We start from the raw sequence: 14,115 nt of genomic DNA, 5'->3' as shown, positions 1-14,115 counted from the left end.
CCAGTCTTTCACATTAGTCCTTGACCCCTTATTTCTTTGCTTCTTTTGGAGTCAACAATGTTAATTCTGAGATATTCGATTTCAGATATGGCTACATGGCCTGTGAAATCTTGAGCCAGTTTTCTCCATCATTACAATATATGACGATTTTGGACCTCACACAATCCATGAAGCACCTGACTGTAGAACCACCATTTAATTGTTTTCAGTTTCCTAGCACATGTTACATTTTTTCAGACAGTCTAATGGATGACACATTCTTTTAGCTTCATTTTGTGCATTTCCAACTGTTGGAACTATGTTTTGGTTTCTATTTTATTTTATTTCTCAGGGGTTTACATCCTTGTTTGCCAACAGATTAGTTCACCTTTCTAGCTCTTTTGGCATGGAATATGGAGCATGACTTAAAGACTGAGATCTGAGATCTTGTACTGCTACCTGTTTCTTTGACATCTATTATTCTATTACGTTATGCTTATCCTTTCAATGTTAATTACTTTTCATGATTGGTGGACAAACAGAATATTGTTATTTATACTACAATTATTCGGAACTTTTTTCAAGTTCCAACCTCCAGTTAGATTGCTTTCTACTGGCAATTAAGTCCTGGGTTGGAATAACACCTGCATTGTTTTTCAATTGCTACCCACTTTTAGATGTATAATTAGTTCAATTTGTAATTGGGTTTGCAAGCTGTTATAAGCATGAAGACGAATGTTAAATATTTTGCTTTGTTCTGTCATTGGTAATCATGGGTTGGGATTTGATTGTTTCTATTAATTGGATACCCTGGTTACATTTCCAACTTCAGGATGATCAAAAGATGGCTGATCGTTTAGCAACTACCATGTTCAACTCACTAAAAGGGAGACCTGTGCAGGTATCACAATATTTTTTACTTGGGGGCTGTTTAATTGTGGAAAACTGCCCCAGTTTTCTGAGAATTACTCCATAGAAAATGGCAAATCAGAAAAATTGTTCAAATACAAAAGTTTTCTGAATAGAAAATCAAGATTTTGAAACGCGGTTGTCCAAAACTAAGCTGAACTTGGGAAACTTTTAAAATGAGTTTTCCAAGTTTTCCTTGCTAATATGGAGATTTGAAAAACGTGTCTCTCCACAAGATTTTGTCCAAATCATCTTTATCTTCTTCTCTAACACAAGTAACACAAAAGAAAAACCTTTCTCTCTTTCTTTTGAACATAATTTCCAATTTTTAGATTGGAAACTAGTTTTCTATACTTCTTACTTTTGAACATGTTTTTCAATTTTTCCATGGAAAATAAAAACTAGAGATTTCATAGAAAATTGGAGTTTGAAAACTTGAAAACATTTTCCACAACTATGCAATCCCTTGTTACCATATGGGATGCAACCTTAAGATTGAAATATAACATATGCATTGTGTAGGGTCGCATATTTCAAGGGAAAGAGCCACCACAATTTATTGCCATCTTTCAGCCAATGGTGATTCTTAAGGTATTATTGTGGCACATATAATTGCTTAGATTAATATCAATCAAGAATGCTTGGTACTAAAGTTTTTGAAATATCTATTGTTTTCATTAACTAATCTTCTTTTATTAGGGTGGAATGAGCTCTGGTTACAAAAACTACATTGCAGACAAAGGTTTAAATGATGAAACTTACACCAGTGACTGCATTGCGCTCATCCGCATTTCTAGAACCTCTGTGCATAACAATAAAGCTGTGCAAGTTGATGCTGTATGTGCCTAGTCCTTGAGTTCACTTTTTCTTAAACTTTTATATGTATTGTATTTTGGATTCTCTTTGTTGATTTAATGGGTTCTTTATATCATTTCTATTGCTTAGATTTTTCATGATTGTTTTAGATATCTTTTCCCTTCCAACCATGTTTTTGTATGAATCCACCAACTAAGAGTTATATATTCTTGTATCACTCATCATGCAAATAAATTGTTTTGGAGGAGGAGCCCAGGCCAGCCTGACTTTGAGCTGTAGTCCTATGAGTTAGCACACATATGCCTGATGCAAACACAGAATCCTTGGTGCACTGTGATCTGTGTGGTGTTTGCTATATAAAATGACCAGGAGAGAGAATAGACCTGAAGTGGGCAAGATGTGACAGGGACTATCTGTTCACGTGATGCCCTTATAGTGCTTGTCAATTTGTCTACTTATTGAAGTACAGATAGATCCTTATGGAATTGATTGTAACTTAAACTGTTCAGGTTGACAGATGGTGACCCATATTTAAGACAATTGCCTAAAGTTGAATCGGAGGGAATTTCTTGATTCTCAAGTTTCCTTGTCTAGATGGCTCCAGTCTTGCTATGTTTGTTTCTTTCATTTTTTAAAGTCAAAAAGCCAGGAGATTAAGGGAGGTACCATGTAATATTTGGCTCCATCTTCCAGGTGGGTGAATTGAATAAGCTTAATGCTTCATCTGTGATTCTTACATCAATGAAGCATGAGGCAAGGGGTGTCAAAGATTTCAGCCCTTTTAGTTTGTTTCATAGCATACACATTGTTGGCAAAGTTGTTAGATCCTCAGTTAAAGGAATCTTGCCTAAGGTTGTTCATATTCTTAGAATCCCATTATATCTGTGGCTAGGCCAATTTAATTTGATACTGGATATGGAGAATGCTTAAGGCCATGGTGTTTTTCAGTTTCTTTTATATTTGTTGGAAAGGATGGATTCAATAAAAAATGGTAGCGATGGTTCAAGTTTTGTCACATCAACTGTTCAATTTTCTGTTCTAGTTAATTGTCCATCGTCACGTTTCTTTATGTCTTCAAGTAATCTGTGTTAGAGAATCTGTTGTCTCCTGTACTACATGTTTTGGTGGAGATCTTGGCGGATGGATGGGAGAGAGCTGGGGAGTCTTTTAGATCATTTTGAAGTAGCAAGATAACATCAGGTTACTTGGGGTTTCTGTGAAGCAGTTGGGCTATTTGCAATGTATGCACTTATGTTTAGAGCTAGGCTCTGGTTTGAAGGTGAACTTGGGGAGTGTTGTAATTTCAATTGACCACAGATATTCTCATAAGGGTAAACTTGCAGAACATGGATATTGAGATATTCCAAAAGCAATTGGTGAGTTGGAACAGGCAGCATTTCTCTATGGGAGGTAAACCTCCCTTACCAGGTTCGCTTTATTTAATTCTGGTCACTACTTTTATGACCTTGTTGATTTTCCCAACATATGTAGCTAAGAGGTTGAGAGCTGCCAAGGCATTTCTAAATTTCTTATCTGAAAGAAGGAACCAAATGACTTGTCCAGTTCTTTGTTTCACCATTCTAAATAGGACTGGCACATATTGGTGAACCAGGGTACTATGACTAGAATTCCCCGTGAATGCAGGTTTGTGGTTTATGGGATTCGGAATCTAGCTTCATGGGAGAAATGCATGCGGAGGTTTGCTTGTGAGTGGTACACATTTTTGAGGATGCTCGATTTCAGTTGCCAGTCCTATAGGCTGAAGTGGTTATTTTGATATGGGGTAAAAGACCTATAGACAAACCTGCGGGGTGGATGGATGGAATGGAAAAAGTTTGTAACAAAAGAGAGAGTAAGACCTAAAAAAACTTAGTTGGAAACTTTTAGATATGACTGGGGTATTATGGTCTTACACAAGATATGACCATGGATGTAGATGATTGGAGATCTAAATTTATGTTAGTTGACGTTGTAGCTTGTGGAGCAGTTGGTGATCCTTGGAGGTATGGATTCCTTATGGTTCTGGTTTGTGAAAAGGCATCCTGGTTAGATAGGAGGATCTTAGGAGCTATTTTACATTCTGAGATAGGAAAAGCCTGAAGCCTTGTTATTTGGACTTTTGTGCGATGTGATTTTGAAGGGGAGTTTCTCATCTTTATCTTCGGCTTCAGTTGCAACTAATCTTAAATTTGAAATAATAATATCCAGCTGAACATTGTTGTTAGAGGGGATCTGAATAAGTGAGAGATGGGGGAGTGGAGCAGCTGGTTATCCTTGGAGGTGTGGATTCCTAATGGTTCTGGTTTGTGAGAAGCGTCCTTGTTAAAAGGAGGATTTTAGGAGCTATTTTGCATTGTGAGAGAAGAAAAGCTGGAAGCTTTGTTATTTGGACTTCTCTCTGGTGTGAATGTGAAGAGGGGTTTCTCAGCTTTATCTTTGGCTTCAGTTGCAGCTAGTCCTGAATTTGAAGGAATAACAGCCAGCTGAACTTTGTTGTTAAGAGGGGATCTGAGTGATTGAATGATGGAGGAGTTGATTAATCTTTTTACGGCTGTTGTATTCGGCCCCTTATCATTGGTCTAAGTGAGGATCCTTTGTCATGGACTGCTTCCAAATCTGGTTGTTTTTGCTGATTTCCTTTTATGTGGCTTTCAGATTCAGAGTTCAGATTTGGTCTACATGTCAAGCCTCGAGATGAGGCTTGGAGAATTCGGGAGGGAAGAGAGAGAGCTTTGAGAGAGAGAATAGTTTCTGTTATTACTTCACTCATATCCAACTTCTTACAATCGGCTCCTTTTATAGACTACTCCTTTCAGTTGAAAGGAAAACTGAAAGAGTAGAACTTGCATAGCAGCCTAATTAGTACAAGTGGCTTATGCTTTATTCTCCAAAAAACCTAATCTACCCCTGGGGTTGTAACTACATTCCCATGGAAGTTTTTTCAGTTTCATATGTCTTCTAAGGTGCTGCATTTGTATGTGTGGAGGCAAAGGACAAAGTGCTTATCATTTGCAATCTGATTAGAAGAAGACATATTCATGTAAATTGGTCCTTTGATGGTAAGGCACATGAGAGTTTGTTAGTCATGTTCTCATTCAATGCCCAAGAACTCAGGAGCTATAGTTCATTGGTTCTTGAGAGATTTGGTGTGTTGGGTGCTCCCTCATAATTTGAATCTTGTTTCAATTTGATTGGGTTTGCCTATGGGTAAGAGGAAGAGGAAGAGGAAGAGGAAAGCATGGATCTTGGAACTTCATTTGGTGACTTGGACTATCTAGGGCAGTGTATAAAGACGATTTGTGAAGGTTTTGAGGATTCCATTGTTATACAAAACTAAAATTTATTCTTCTGTATAGTTCACATCCAAATCCAAGTGACTTGGAACCACCGTTGGTTTTTTTCTTTTTCACATACTTGTGGATGTGTGTGGGATACAGGTGTTTGGTTTAGTTCCTTTTTGATGTACATGAATGGTACACTCTTGATGCCTTTTAAATATATTTTTTTCTCGGTAAAAACATATGCTCTATCACACAGGTGAATACTAATTTTCATTTTCCCTTTTCATTAGGTGCAGATGTCCTCAGCTTTTTTGCAGTATTTTATTCTTCTAATTTTGTTTTGTTAAATGATTTCTCATGTGTAGTTGGATGAATTGATGTACTTATCTTGTGAACATATAAAACAATAATTATTTTATGCCAGGCTGCAACATCATTGAACTCCAATGAGTGTTTCCTTCTGCAATCTGGCTCTTCAATATTCATTTGGCATGGAAATCAGAGCACTTTTGAACAGCAGCAGTTAGCTGCAAAAGTTGCAGATTTTCTAAAGGCATGCCCTTTGCCCAAATCATGTTAAGTGCTCTTTCACTTTGATTACTTCTTGATTTTTGATCAACAAGCTCCATTTTGTATTATAATTCAGCCAGGTGTAGCTGTTAAGTATGCTAAAGAAGGAACTGAGAACTCATCCTTCTGGTTCCCTCTTGGAGGAAAACAAAATTACACCAGCAAAAGAGTAGCGCAGGAGATTGTCAGAGATCCCCGCTTGTTCACATTCTCATTCAGTAAAGAAGGTAAACGTTTACAACTACAAGTCCATTAGTGCTGCGTAGTCTTTATTGTTCTTCTGATTTAATATCTTGCCACATGTTCTTAGAAGCATTACATTGTTGAGAGATAAATTTCTAACTACATTTATATGATTATTCCTGCTGCCATGTGGATCCCCAGGAAAGTTTGAGGTGCGTTCTAGAAATTTGAATTAGATTTGACTACCTATTAATATCAATTTCGGTGTTCGGCAATTTCTATATTTGATTGATGTTTTTCATTTTGCAGGTTGAAGAGGTTTATAATTTCTCTCAAGATGACCTGTTGACTGAAGATATTTTGATACTTGACACACATGCAGAAGTATTTGTTTGGGTTGGTCAGTCTGTGGACTCCAGAGAGAAGCAAAATGCTTTTGAAGTTGGACAGGTGCTACTCAAGTAATTTTTTCTCTGAGAAGTGTTCATTCTGTTGTGTACTTTGTTCTTGACTGTTGAAATTCATCACAGAAATACATAGATCTTGCTGCATCTTTGGAGGGGTTGTCTCCATATGTGCCACTTTACAGACTCACAGAAGGCAATGAACCATGCTTCTTCACTACATATTTTTCCTGGGATCCTGTGAAAGCTACTGTATGTGCAGTAACTGAGCTCTTTTCCTTTTTCTTTACTTTTTTGATCTTTTTAGAAGATTACTTTAACTTTTGACGCAGATAACTTTGAAATTTCATTGTTTATGATGGACATCAAATGCTGGAAATTGAGGAAAATAAATTATCTACCAGGAAATCCATGAATTTTTTATGTTTCAAAGAAACATTTGTCAAATATAAGCCTTAATAAAGAACCTTAATTAGGATTTCGTTACCTTTTTTTTTTTTTTTCCCTGATAAGTATTTGCTTACTATTTTTTCGAGTTTCCATGTTGCACAAGTTGGCTTTACAATATCAACTATGTGATGAAACACGACCATATCAATTATCTTCATTCACCACCATCTTATAAAACTTATCTATATGAAGATGGTGTTGGAACTTTATTTCATCATTCCCTAGCTAGAGTGTTGCATTTGGAAGGGCATCTAGTGTAAAATTTTGTCACATTGTTCTTTTGCATGGATTTGTATTGTCAATGTGACTTTTGAAAATCAATTGACATTAAGAATGCTATGCCACCAACCCTAACTTGGTTAGGATAAGGTGCAGTTAATGATGGTGAAGTATTTCTTTCCTGTTCAACATCAAGCTGCTTTTTTTGTTTTCTTCAATGAAAAGTAACCATAGCCTTAGGAAAAAAAGAAAAGGAAACCATAGATCTACTTGGCAAACCAAGTGGTTTTATGGTGGGAATTTAAAAACAAAAATACCCTTGACTCCTTTTCATTCTTTCCACCATCCACCTGGCAAACCCAGTGGTTTCTTGTCAAAATCAGATGTGGGATCCCACATCTGATTGTCAGAACCCATATGTAGCTAAAACTTTTTCTTCTTCCTCTTCTTCTGTTTTCTTTTTCTTTGGCATTAAACCAGCAAGCTTATTGGCTGAAACTCAGATCTGTTTGGCCAAAATTTCTTCTCATTCTTTTGTTTCTGATTTTTTTGTCCTCCAAACCTAGACCCATTGTCCAGAACCCAGATTTAGTCTAGCGAAATCTAAATATAGAAAAAGAACACTTTCCTAGCCCTCACCCATGTAGTAATGGTCTTAGATTAACTTTGATACCACTTATAACACTACAGATTCTCACCCATAAGTGCTAGTTGAAGGTGACTTATGGGCTTATGGGATTGACCAAGTAATATACCCAAGACCTCTATAGTAGACTACCAATGTGGGATTGGGTCGTGACAAGATCTCCAATCATCACTACATATTTCAAGAAGAAGAAGACGAGAGAGAGAGAGAGAGAGATTTATTAAGGTTATTCTTTACAGCACTTTGACAATTAACCGGGTTTATTTTCTCCTTAAGGTCATTGCTTCTCAATCTCTCACGTTAGTTGCATATATTGCTTTTTATAAAAAATATCCTTATTTTAGCACGTATTCTGTGTGATATAGGCTAACGGGAACTCATTTCAGAAGAAGGTTATGCTGCTTTTTGGCGCAGGTCATGTTGTGGAGGTAAATTCTTAGTTTATTATATGAAATTGTTTAAATTAAAGCTTAGCAAATTTTTGTTATCGTCTGAATGCTGAATTTGGAATGCTATTGCATCATTTTCTCCGCATTGTAGTGTCCTCTTGTCGGCCTTCTGCCATGGAACAATCATAATCTGTAGATGCTCCTCACCAAGTCAAGCATTGCTGGCAGAATAATGCACCTCGTGCATTATCCTTGAGCTATTGACTTCCCTTAGAGTCAGATTTTTTATCCCCTAGCCCAATGAACCCCTTTTGCCCAACTAAGCAAATCTTCACTCTAGTGCTTCACCTCTCACACTTGCTGTGACACACTCCCATATTGCATAGTGATTCTTAACCCGAGCTTGTCCCTCCTGTTAACTCTCTCCTTTTATCTCCATTGTTTGGCTTCCTTTTCTGAATTGGTTGAGGGGGTCTACACTCCATCCTTGGGCATAATATCCTATCGGGAAAAGAAAAAAAAAAAGTGGATGTTTATAAGTATTTCATAAAATTAGATAAAGATGAGCCTAAAATACACAAAAAGTGAAAATGGTGCAAGGTATAATTCATAAATTACAATGCAAGCATAAATAATTTATTCTAGAAGGCTCGACAGTAAAAATTTCTGAATACATTAAAGGGGTGGGTAGAGTAGAAAAGTTTTGCAGCATTGTAGTCTGTTATAGTGAAAAATAAAAAGAGTAAGGAAGAAGGTGGTAAACAGAGCATGGCGATCTTAAAATAGATTGAAACCTAGATAAAGAAATAAAATAAAGAAATTTTTATTTGTCATAGAAATCTAAATTATCTGCATTCTGCAGTGACAGTAATAGAAGACATGAAAGCCAAAATACACATGCACGGATGCACAGAGGGGGCTCCCACCTGGGTGAGTGTGGAGGCTGCATATCTCACACAGTTTGGTCTCTTGCATATCGACAACTTTATGAAGTCTATTCACCAGTACTGAAAATGTCATAAAAATGCAATTTGCACATTTAGGCTACTTATTTACCATGGAGGAAAACAACATTCAATTACAGTGAAAATAAAGTTCCCTATTTCTTTTGAGGGATTTGAGTTATTGCTGAGTTTGTTTCTAATCGCTGATGCATTACAGCATATTGCTTCTTCAATTAAGTGGAATTTACTATAATTGGGGCTTCAACTGGGCACAAAGTTAAATTTTGAACAGGAGGCATGTAAGAAGATCATGCTGGTGGTTATTGTTTCTTTTTTTCTCCAGGACAAGTGAGGAATTCGTGTGACTGGAATCTGTCTGTCAGACAGATATTAATGTCACTATTTGCCTAAGGTACTCTCTGAGGGAAATGAACTCATTTCTCAGCTGGATAAATTCTGCAAGTTGAAAAGGAAGTGTTTCTTTGCAAACGGGTGATTGAGCATGTTAGTTATAGTTGATATTTTCTTGGTGAATGAGACAAAAAGAAGGCATGAATGGAGGAGGAACGCCTTAAAACTGAAGTTCTCAAGTTGAGCGGGTTGAAAACCAAAGATATGAAACTTGTAAGTTCTATAAAAATAGAAGTGTGGATGATGCCATGATGAGACTTAAAAGTGCAAATTATTTCTAAAATGACCAATTTAGATATTTTGGATGAATTGTTCATAAGGAAGGGAGATTATTGAGGATGCTATTCATAGATTCAAGGCAAGGTGGTTAAAGTGAAGAAATGCATCTGGTTTTTTATCCAGCCGTAAAATTCCTTTAAAGTTAAAAAGGGAAATTTTATCGGATGGCTATAAGGGCATCTTTGTTATATGGCTTATTGACTAATTAAGTATCAAGATGTGTAAAATACGAGTAGCTGAGATGAATATGGTAAGGTAGATGTGACTGTTCAATAAAAGAGAGAATTAGAAATAAAATTATACATAACAAGGTTGGAGTGGTGCTTAATGAAAGATAATTAAGATGTTCTGGATGTGAGAAGAAAGACCCATAGATGTATTTCTAAAGTGAGTTGATAGAATGGAAGTGTAGCAGGAACAAAAAAAGTTGAGGAAGGCTAAAAGAAGAGTAGATTTCACATGGATCACTTGTAGTTTGGGTTATTGTCAAGTATTAGAATTATTAGTATAATTGTAATTATTATATGTTTGTGTTTTATTTTGTAATTAGGATAAGCTCATAGGTGTTTAAGGCCCGTTATACCTATTATAAATAACAATTATACTAATAATTCTAACATCAAGGATACCTTTCTAGTTTTAATTTGGAGTTACAGGTCCCTATGTTTTTTTTTTTCTTTTAATTACCATCCTCTATTAAGTTGTAAGTTAACATTGTTACTAGACTTATTCCAAACTAGATCTTGTTGCATCTATTTAATGTATGGGTGTGGGGGTTTAACTATCAAAATAACATGATTTACAAATGTTGAATTGTTAACCATGTACCATCCTCTATAGTTTTAATTGTTAACCACCATCTCATCTAGAAGCTTAAATTGTTAGATAGAGAGTTAATTTTATCTTTTATATTCTTACTTTTACTCTCAATACACCCCTCATGTGTGGCCAAGTTTTACTGTATAATTTAGTTCCAAACATGTGTGATTATTTAAACTAATATTGGATTAGTTTTAAGGTTTGAACTCAGGACTTTTACCTGTTTTGACACCATGTTGAATTATTAACTATCATCTCATCTAAAAACTTAATCTATTAGATAGCGGGTAAACTTTATCTTTTTACTACAATTTTTACTTTCAACAATAATAAATCCACTAGCGGAGTTAATTTACACTTAACAAAAGGTGTCAATTTAAAAGAAAACAAACTGTAGGAACCTATAATGCCAAATTCAAACAACAAAGGGTGTCTATTAAATGACCAAAACTGAAAGAAGTTAATATGTGATTACAACGCCCCCCCCCCCCCCCAAAAAAAAAAAAGAACTTGGTGGGGAACCCTTAACAACAAATATGACCATAGGTAAAGATGGTTGGAAAGCTAGAATTCATGTAGCAGCCCCGACCTGGTGGGATGAAGGCCATAGTTGTCAAAGGCTCAACACATTGAGGAGCAGGAGTGTTCGGAGCCTAGGCGCGAGCCTTTTGGATGCAAGGTGCACATTTAAAAAATCTATATAAAAATATTTATACATCATTATTTTCAATATATACCTATAAGAGGTAATGTAAAATTATAAAATCATAAATAACAAATAATCAACTCCTATTTAACTAAATAATGCGGGGTTTTATTGTCTTTTCAATTTTCTTTTATTTTTTTCTGGTTATTACTGGTTAGATTTCAAGAATTCCATCAAAAAACAAAAGCAAAATTACATAGGAGCAGAAGGCATGGGCCCTGCTCTTCAGGGTGAGGTGCACCTTAGCACCTAGGCACGTGCCTCATAGAGCAAGGTGCCCTCAGCTCTGCCTTGAGCCTAGGAGTGCCTTTGACAACTATGGCTCTTTTAAGGCTTGGTATTATTGTTGTGGTACGTGGTGTTTGGGGACAGCAGATCCTTTCATTGAGCAAATTTCTGCATTTTATAGCTTTTCAGTTGAGGGAGGATGTATATGACGTTTTTGCTTGGATTTGATGTTGTTTGTAGTAGCATACTGACAGAATTTCGCCCTTAATGCTTTTTATCTAATAAACCTTGACAAATAAGGGGGGAACATTGAACTCTATCTATTATTAGACAATCATGTTGTTGTGATGCTGACTATTTACTGTAACCTACCAGGACCTCATGATGCATTCATGTATTAGAGAACAAAAATATTTATGGATTCACATTTCACTGATGATCATGAAACTGGTGAAAATTCTACTTAGAGATTCCTATCTTTCGTAATTCATTTTACTTGATTTTGTATTTGTCTTATTCTGTTTGGTGTTGTCCTGACCTGATAGAACTCTAGAACATGTTGCTCTCCTCCCTTCCCATGCCTGATGAGTGATAGAAGGGTCATTATGTGGCAGAAAAATTGTTGTCTCTGACTCCTACAGTTTTTAACTGCACCTAGTGTATTTCTATTATCCTTTTCCATCTACTCTCATCTAAGGTTGTTTTGTGATCTTGAATGCTACTCCAGAGTCAGGATAAGTCCAATGGGTCAAATCAGGGTGGACCAACTCAAAGAGCTTCAGCCTTAGCTGCCTTGTCTTCTGCATTTAATCCTTCCTCTGGCACAAAGAGCACTGCATCTCCAAGGCTGTCAGGCAGGGGTCAAGGATCACAACGAGCAGCTGCAGTAGCTGCTCTGTCACAAGTTCTTACTGCTGAAAAGAAGGGATCACCTGATAACTCTCCTGCTCAACCCACTAGAAGTCCACCACCAGAAGCAAGTCCTCCAGGTATGGAACCATAATAATCATTTCTTAATGCTTTATGTCTCAGGTTCTGTCTAGATAAACTCCATTTAGTTAACTTCTTGTAACATCAGAATTGTGGGAGTGGCTGTTTCCGTATTCAGTAGAATCAAGTCACCTTGATAAATTGTGTGCTTATGCTACTTCAGGTCCATATGATTAATTGTGGGGAATGAATATTCTGTTGTGATATTTTAGTGTTTTAATGGGATGTTGGAATGATGTATCCTTGTGCTCTGTTGGACATTAACATCCGTTCCTATGATTTTGGAACATCTGGATTACTGTGACATACTTGAAGTATTGCTTGCAGCTGGAACAAGAAGCCAAAATGCCCTTTACGAAGGTGAGGATTCTAAAGAAGTTTCCGAAGATAAGGAGACAGGGGTAACTGATCCTGTAATGGAGAGCAATGGGGATAATTCAGCGTCAAATCAAGAGGCTGAGCTGGATGTGAATGGCAGTGGAACTACCCAAAGTACATTTAGTTATGAGCGGCTGAAGGCTCATTCCAGCAACCCTGTTACTGGAATAGATTTTAAACGAAGAGAGGTTAGTTGAATACATTTTTTATTTTATTACCTTTTAACCCTCAATGTTTTGGCTCTCTCTCAATTGTTTTTCCCTGTTTGTTTTTCCAGGCTTATCTATCTGATGAAGAATTCCAGGCTGTACTCGGAATGACAAAAGAAGCATTCTATAAATTACCTAAATGGAAGCAAGACATGCAGAAGAGGAAACATGATCTCTTCTAGAAATGGATTTCTTCAAAGTGAAGTGATATATCTTTCTTTTGCACCTTCACTTGCAATCTCCCTCGTTTGTCGGAATCTCTTCTCTGTTCGGCAAGGTGGTCTGAATTTGGAACTTGCCCTTGGCCTATGACCTTAGTTCTCAGTGATGGTATTGATTTTGTGATGCCTGCATGAAGAGTGAGTTTTTTTGTCCCATCTCTTTTAACTGCTGCTGCATTTGTTATGATCCCAGATTGTAGTTGGAGTACAGCAGGCAGGTGAAATTCTTTTATTAGGTTGGTATGGTATGTATCTCTGGTTGTGGCTTTTGGAGTCCCTTTTTCTTGCTTGCCATTTGTTTGTCAAAGGAAGGGTGTATATTTATTTTGTATTTGTACTACTCCCATTTAAGGAATGCTCAGTTTTGCTGCCATCGAATGTTTTTAAACTTCCCTTGTCAAAACATGAGCCTTCTGAGTTTGGGACAATGCTTATGAATTTTTGTTCAGTTCTTGTCGCCTTGCAGCAATACCTGTATTTGAGTTTTTCCTCTTAGTTCCATATAGTACTGGGGATCAGCTTTAGCCCATTTATCTTTATCTTCACCACACCAACAACAAACAAATTTATTTGTTTGTTTCAAACCCTCAAATGAAGCCAACCCTACAGTGGGTAAAGGCTTGGTATGTTATTGTTGAACCCTTACATGAGATCTGTTTCGATATTTAGTGCTCGTCGATGCTTTGTTGACATTGCCAGATAAAAAGATGTTACTTATCTCCCAAAATTTTATGTCTCAATATGTATTGCTTGTCAAAAATGTTTGTCCTTGTTACATCTCAAGTCTTGAGTTTGAGCAAGTCGTCATCTTTTATACATATGTATGGGTGTCTGTTTTCAACTTTTTCATATAGAACTTCAACTCATCTGTGCTTGTTTAAGGTAAACCTTTGCACTAGAATGTGCCTTTAATTTGCTGATGGTTTGAGTAATCGTCCCAGAAAACATGCCTTGGCTAGAACAGTTTGTGCAACATATCTTGCTGTTTTATGTTACATTTCATGGTCTTCTGTAGCCTGATATACCAACCCCCCCCCCCCCCCCCCAAAAAAAAAAAAAAAAAAAAAACCAAACCCCCCTTTGA

At 36.6% G+C, this 14,115-nt stretch overlaps 1 protein-coding gene across 5 annotated transcripts in view; it reads left to right on the top strand.

Annotated features, from left to right (window-relative positions):
- LOC127788519 (villin-2-like) overlaps window positions 1-13,434 on the top strand; it is a 31,112-nt gene extending 17,678 nt beyond the window's left edge. For all 5 annotated transcript variants that reach the window (XM_052316899.1, XM_052316895.1, XM_052316898.1 and 2 more), the window contains 12 exons: window positions 812-880; window positions 1,411-1,479; window positions 1,588-1,725; window positions 5,410-5,538; window positions 5,632-5,782; window positions 5,940-5,950; window positions 6,048-6,188; window positions 6,269-6,394; window positions 7,823-7,885; window positions 11,961-12,222; window positions 12,551-12,789; window positions 12,879-13,434. In XM_052316899.1, the coding sequence (XP_052172859.1) occupies window positions 812-880; window positions 1,411-1,479; window positions 1,588-1,725; window positions 5,410-5,538; window positions 5,632-5,782; window positions 5,940-5,950; window positions 6,048-6,188; window positions 6,269-6,394; window positions 7,823-7,885; window positions 11,961-12,222; window positions 12,551-12,789; window positions 12,879-12,992 (1,512 nt within the window). In that variant the 3' untranslated portion in view covers window positions 12,993-13,434. The remainder of the gene's footprint in view (window positions 1-811; window positions 881-1,410; window positions 1,480-1,587; window positions 1,726-5,409; window positions 5,539-5,631; window positions 5,783-5,939; window positions 5,951-6,047; window positions 6,189-6,268; window positions 6,395-7,822; window positions 7,886-11,960; window positions 12,223-12,550; window positions 12,790-12,878) is intronic.
- Window positions 13,435-14,115: the final 681 nt, after the last annotated feature.

Source organism: Diospyros lotus, chromosome 13 (assembly GCF_014633365.1).
Source record: "Diospyros lotus cultivar Yz01 chromosome 13, ASM1463336v1, whole genome shotgun sequence".
Classification (NCBI taxonomy): domain Eukaryota; kingdom Viridiplantae; phylum Streptophyta; class Magnoliopsida; order Ericales; family Ebenaceae; genus Diospyros; species Diospyros lotus.
The sequence above is the reverse complement of the archived record's forward strand: the minus strand, read 5'-3'. Positions and strand labels throughout refer to the sequence as shown.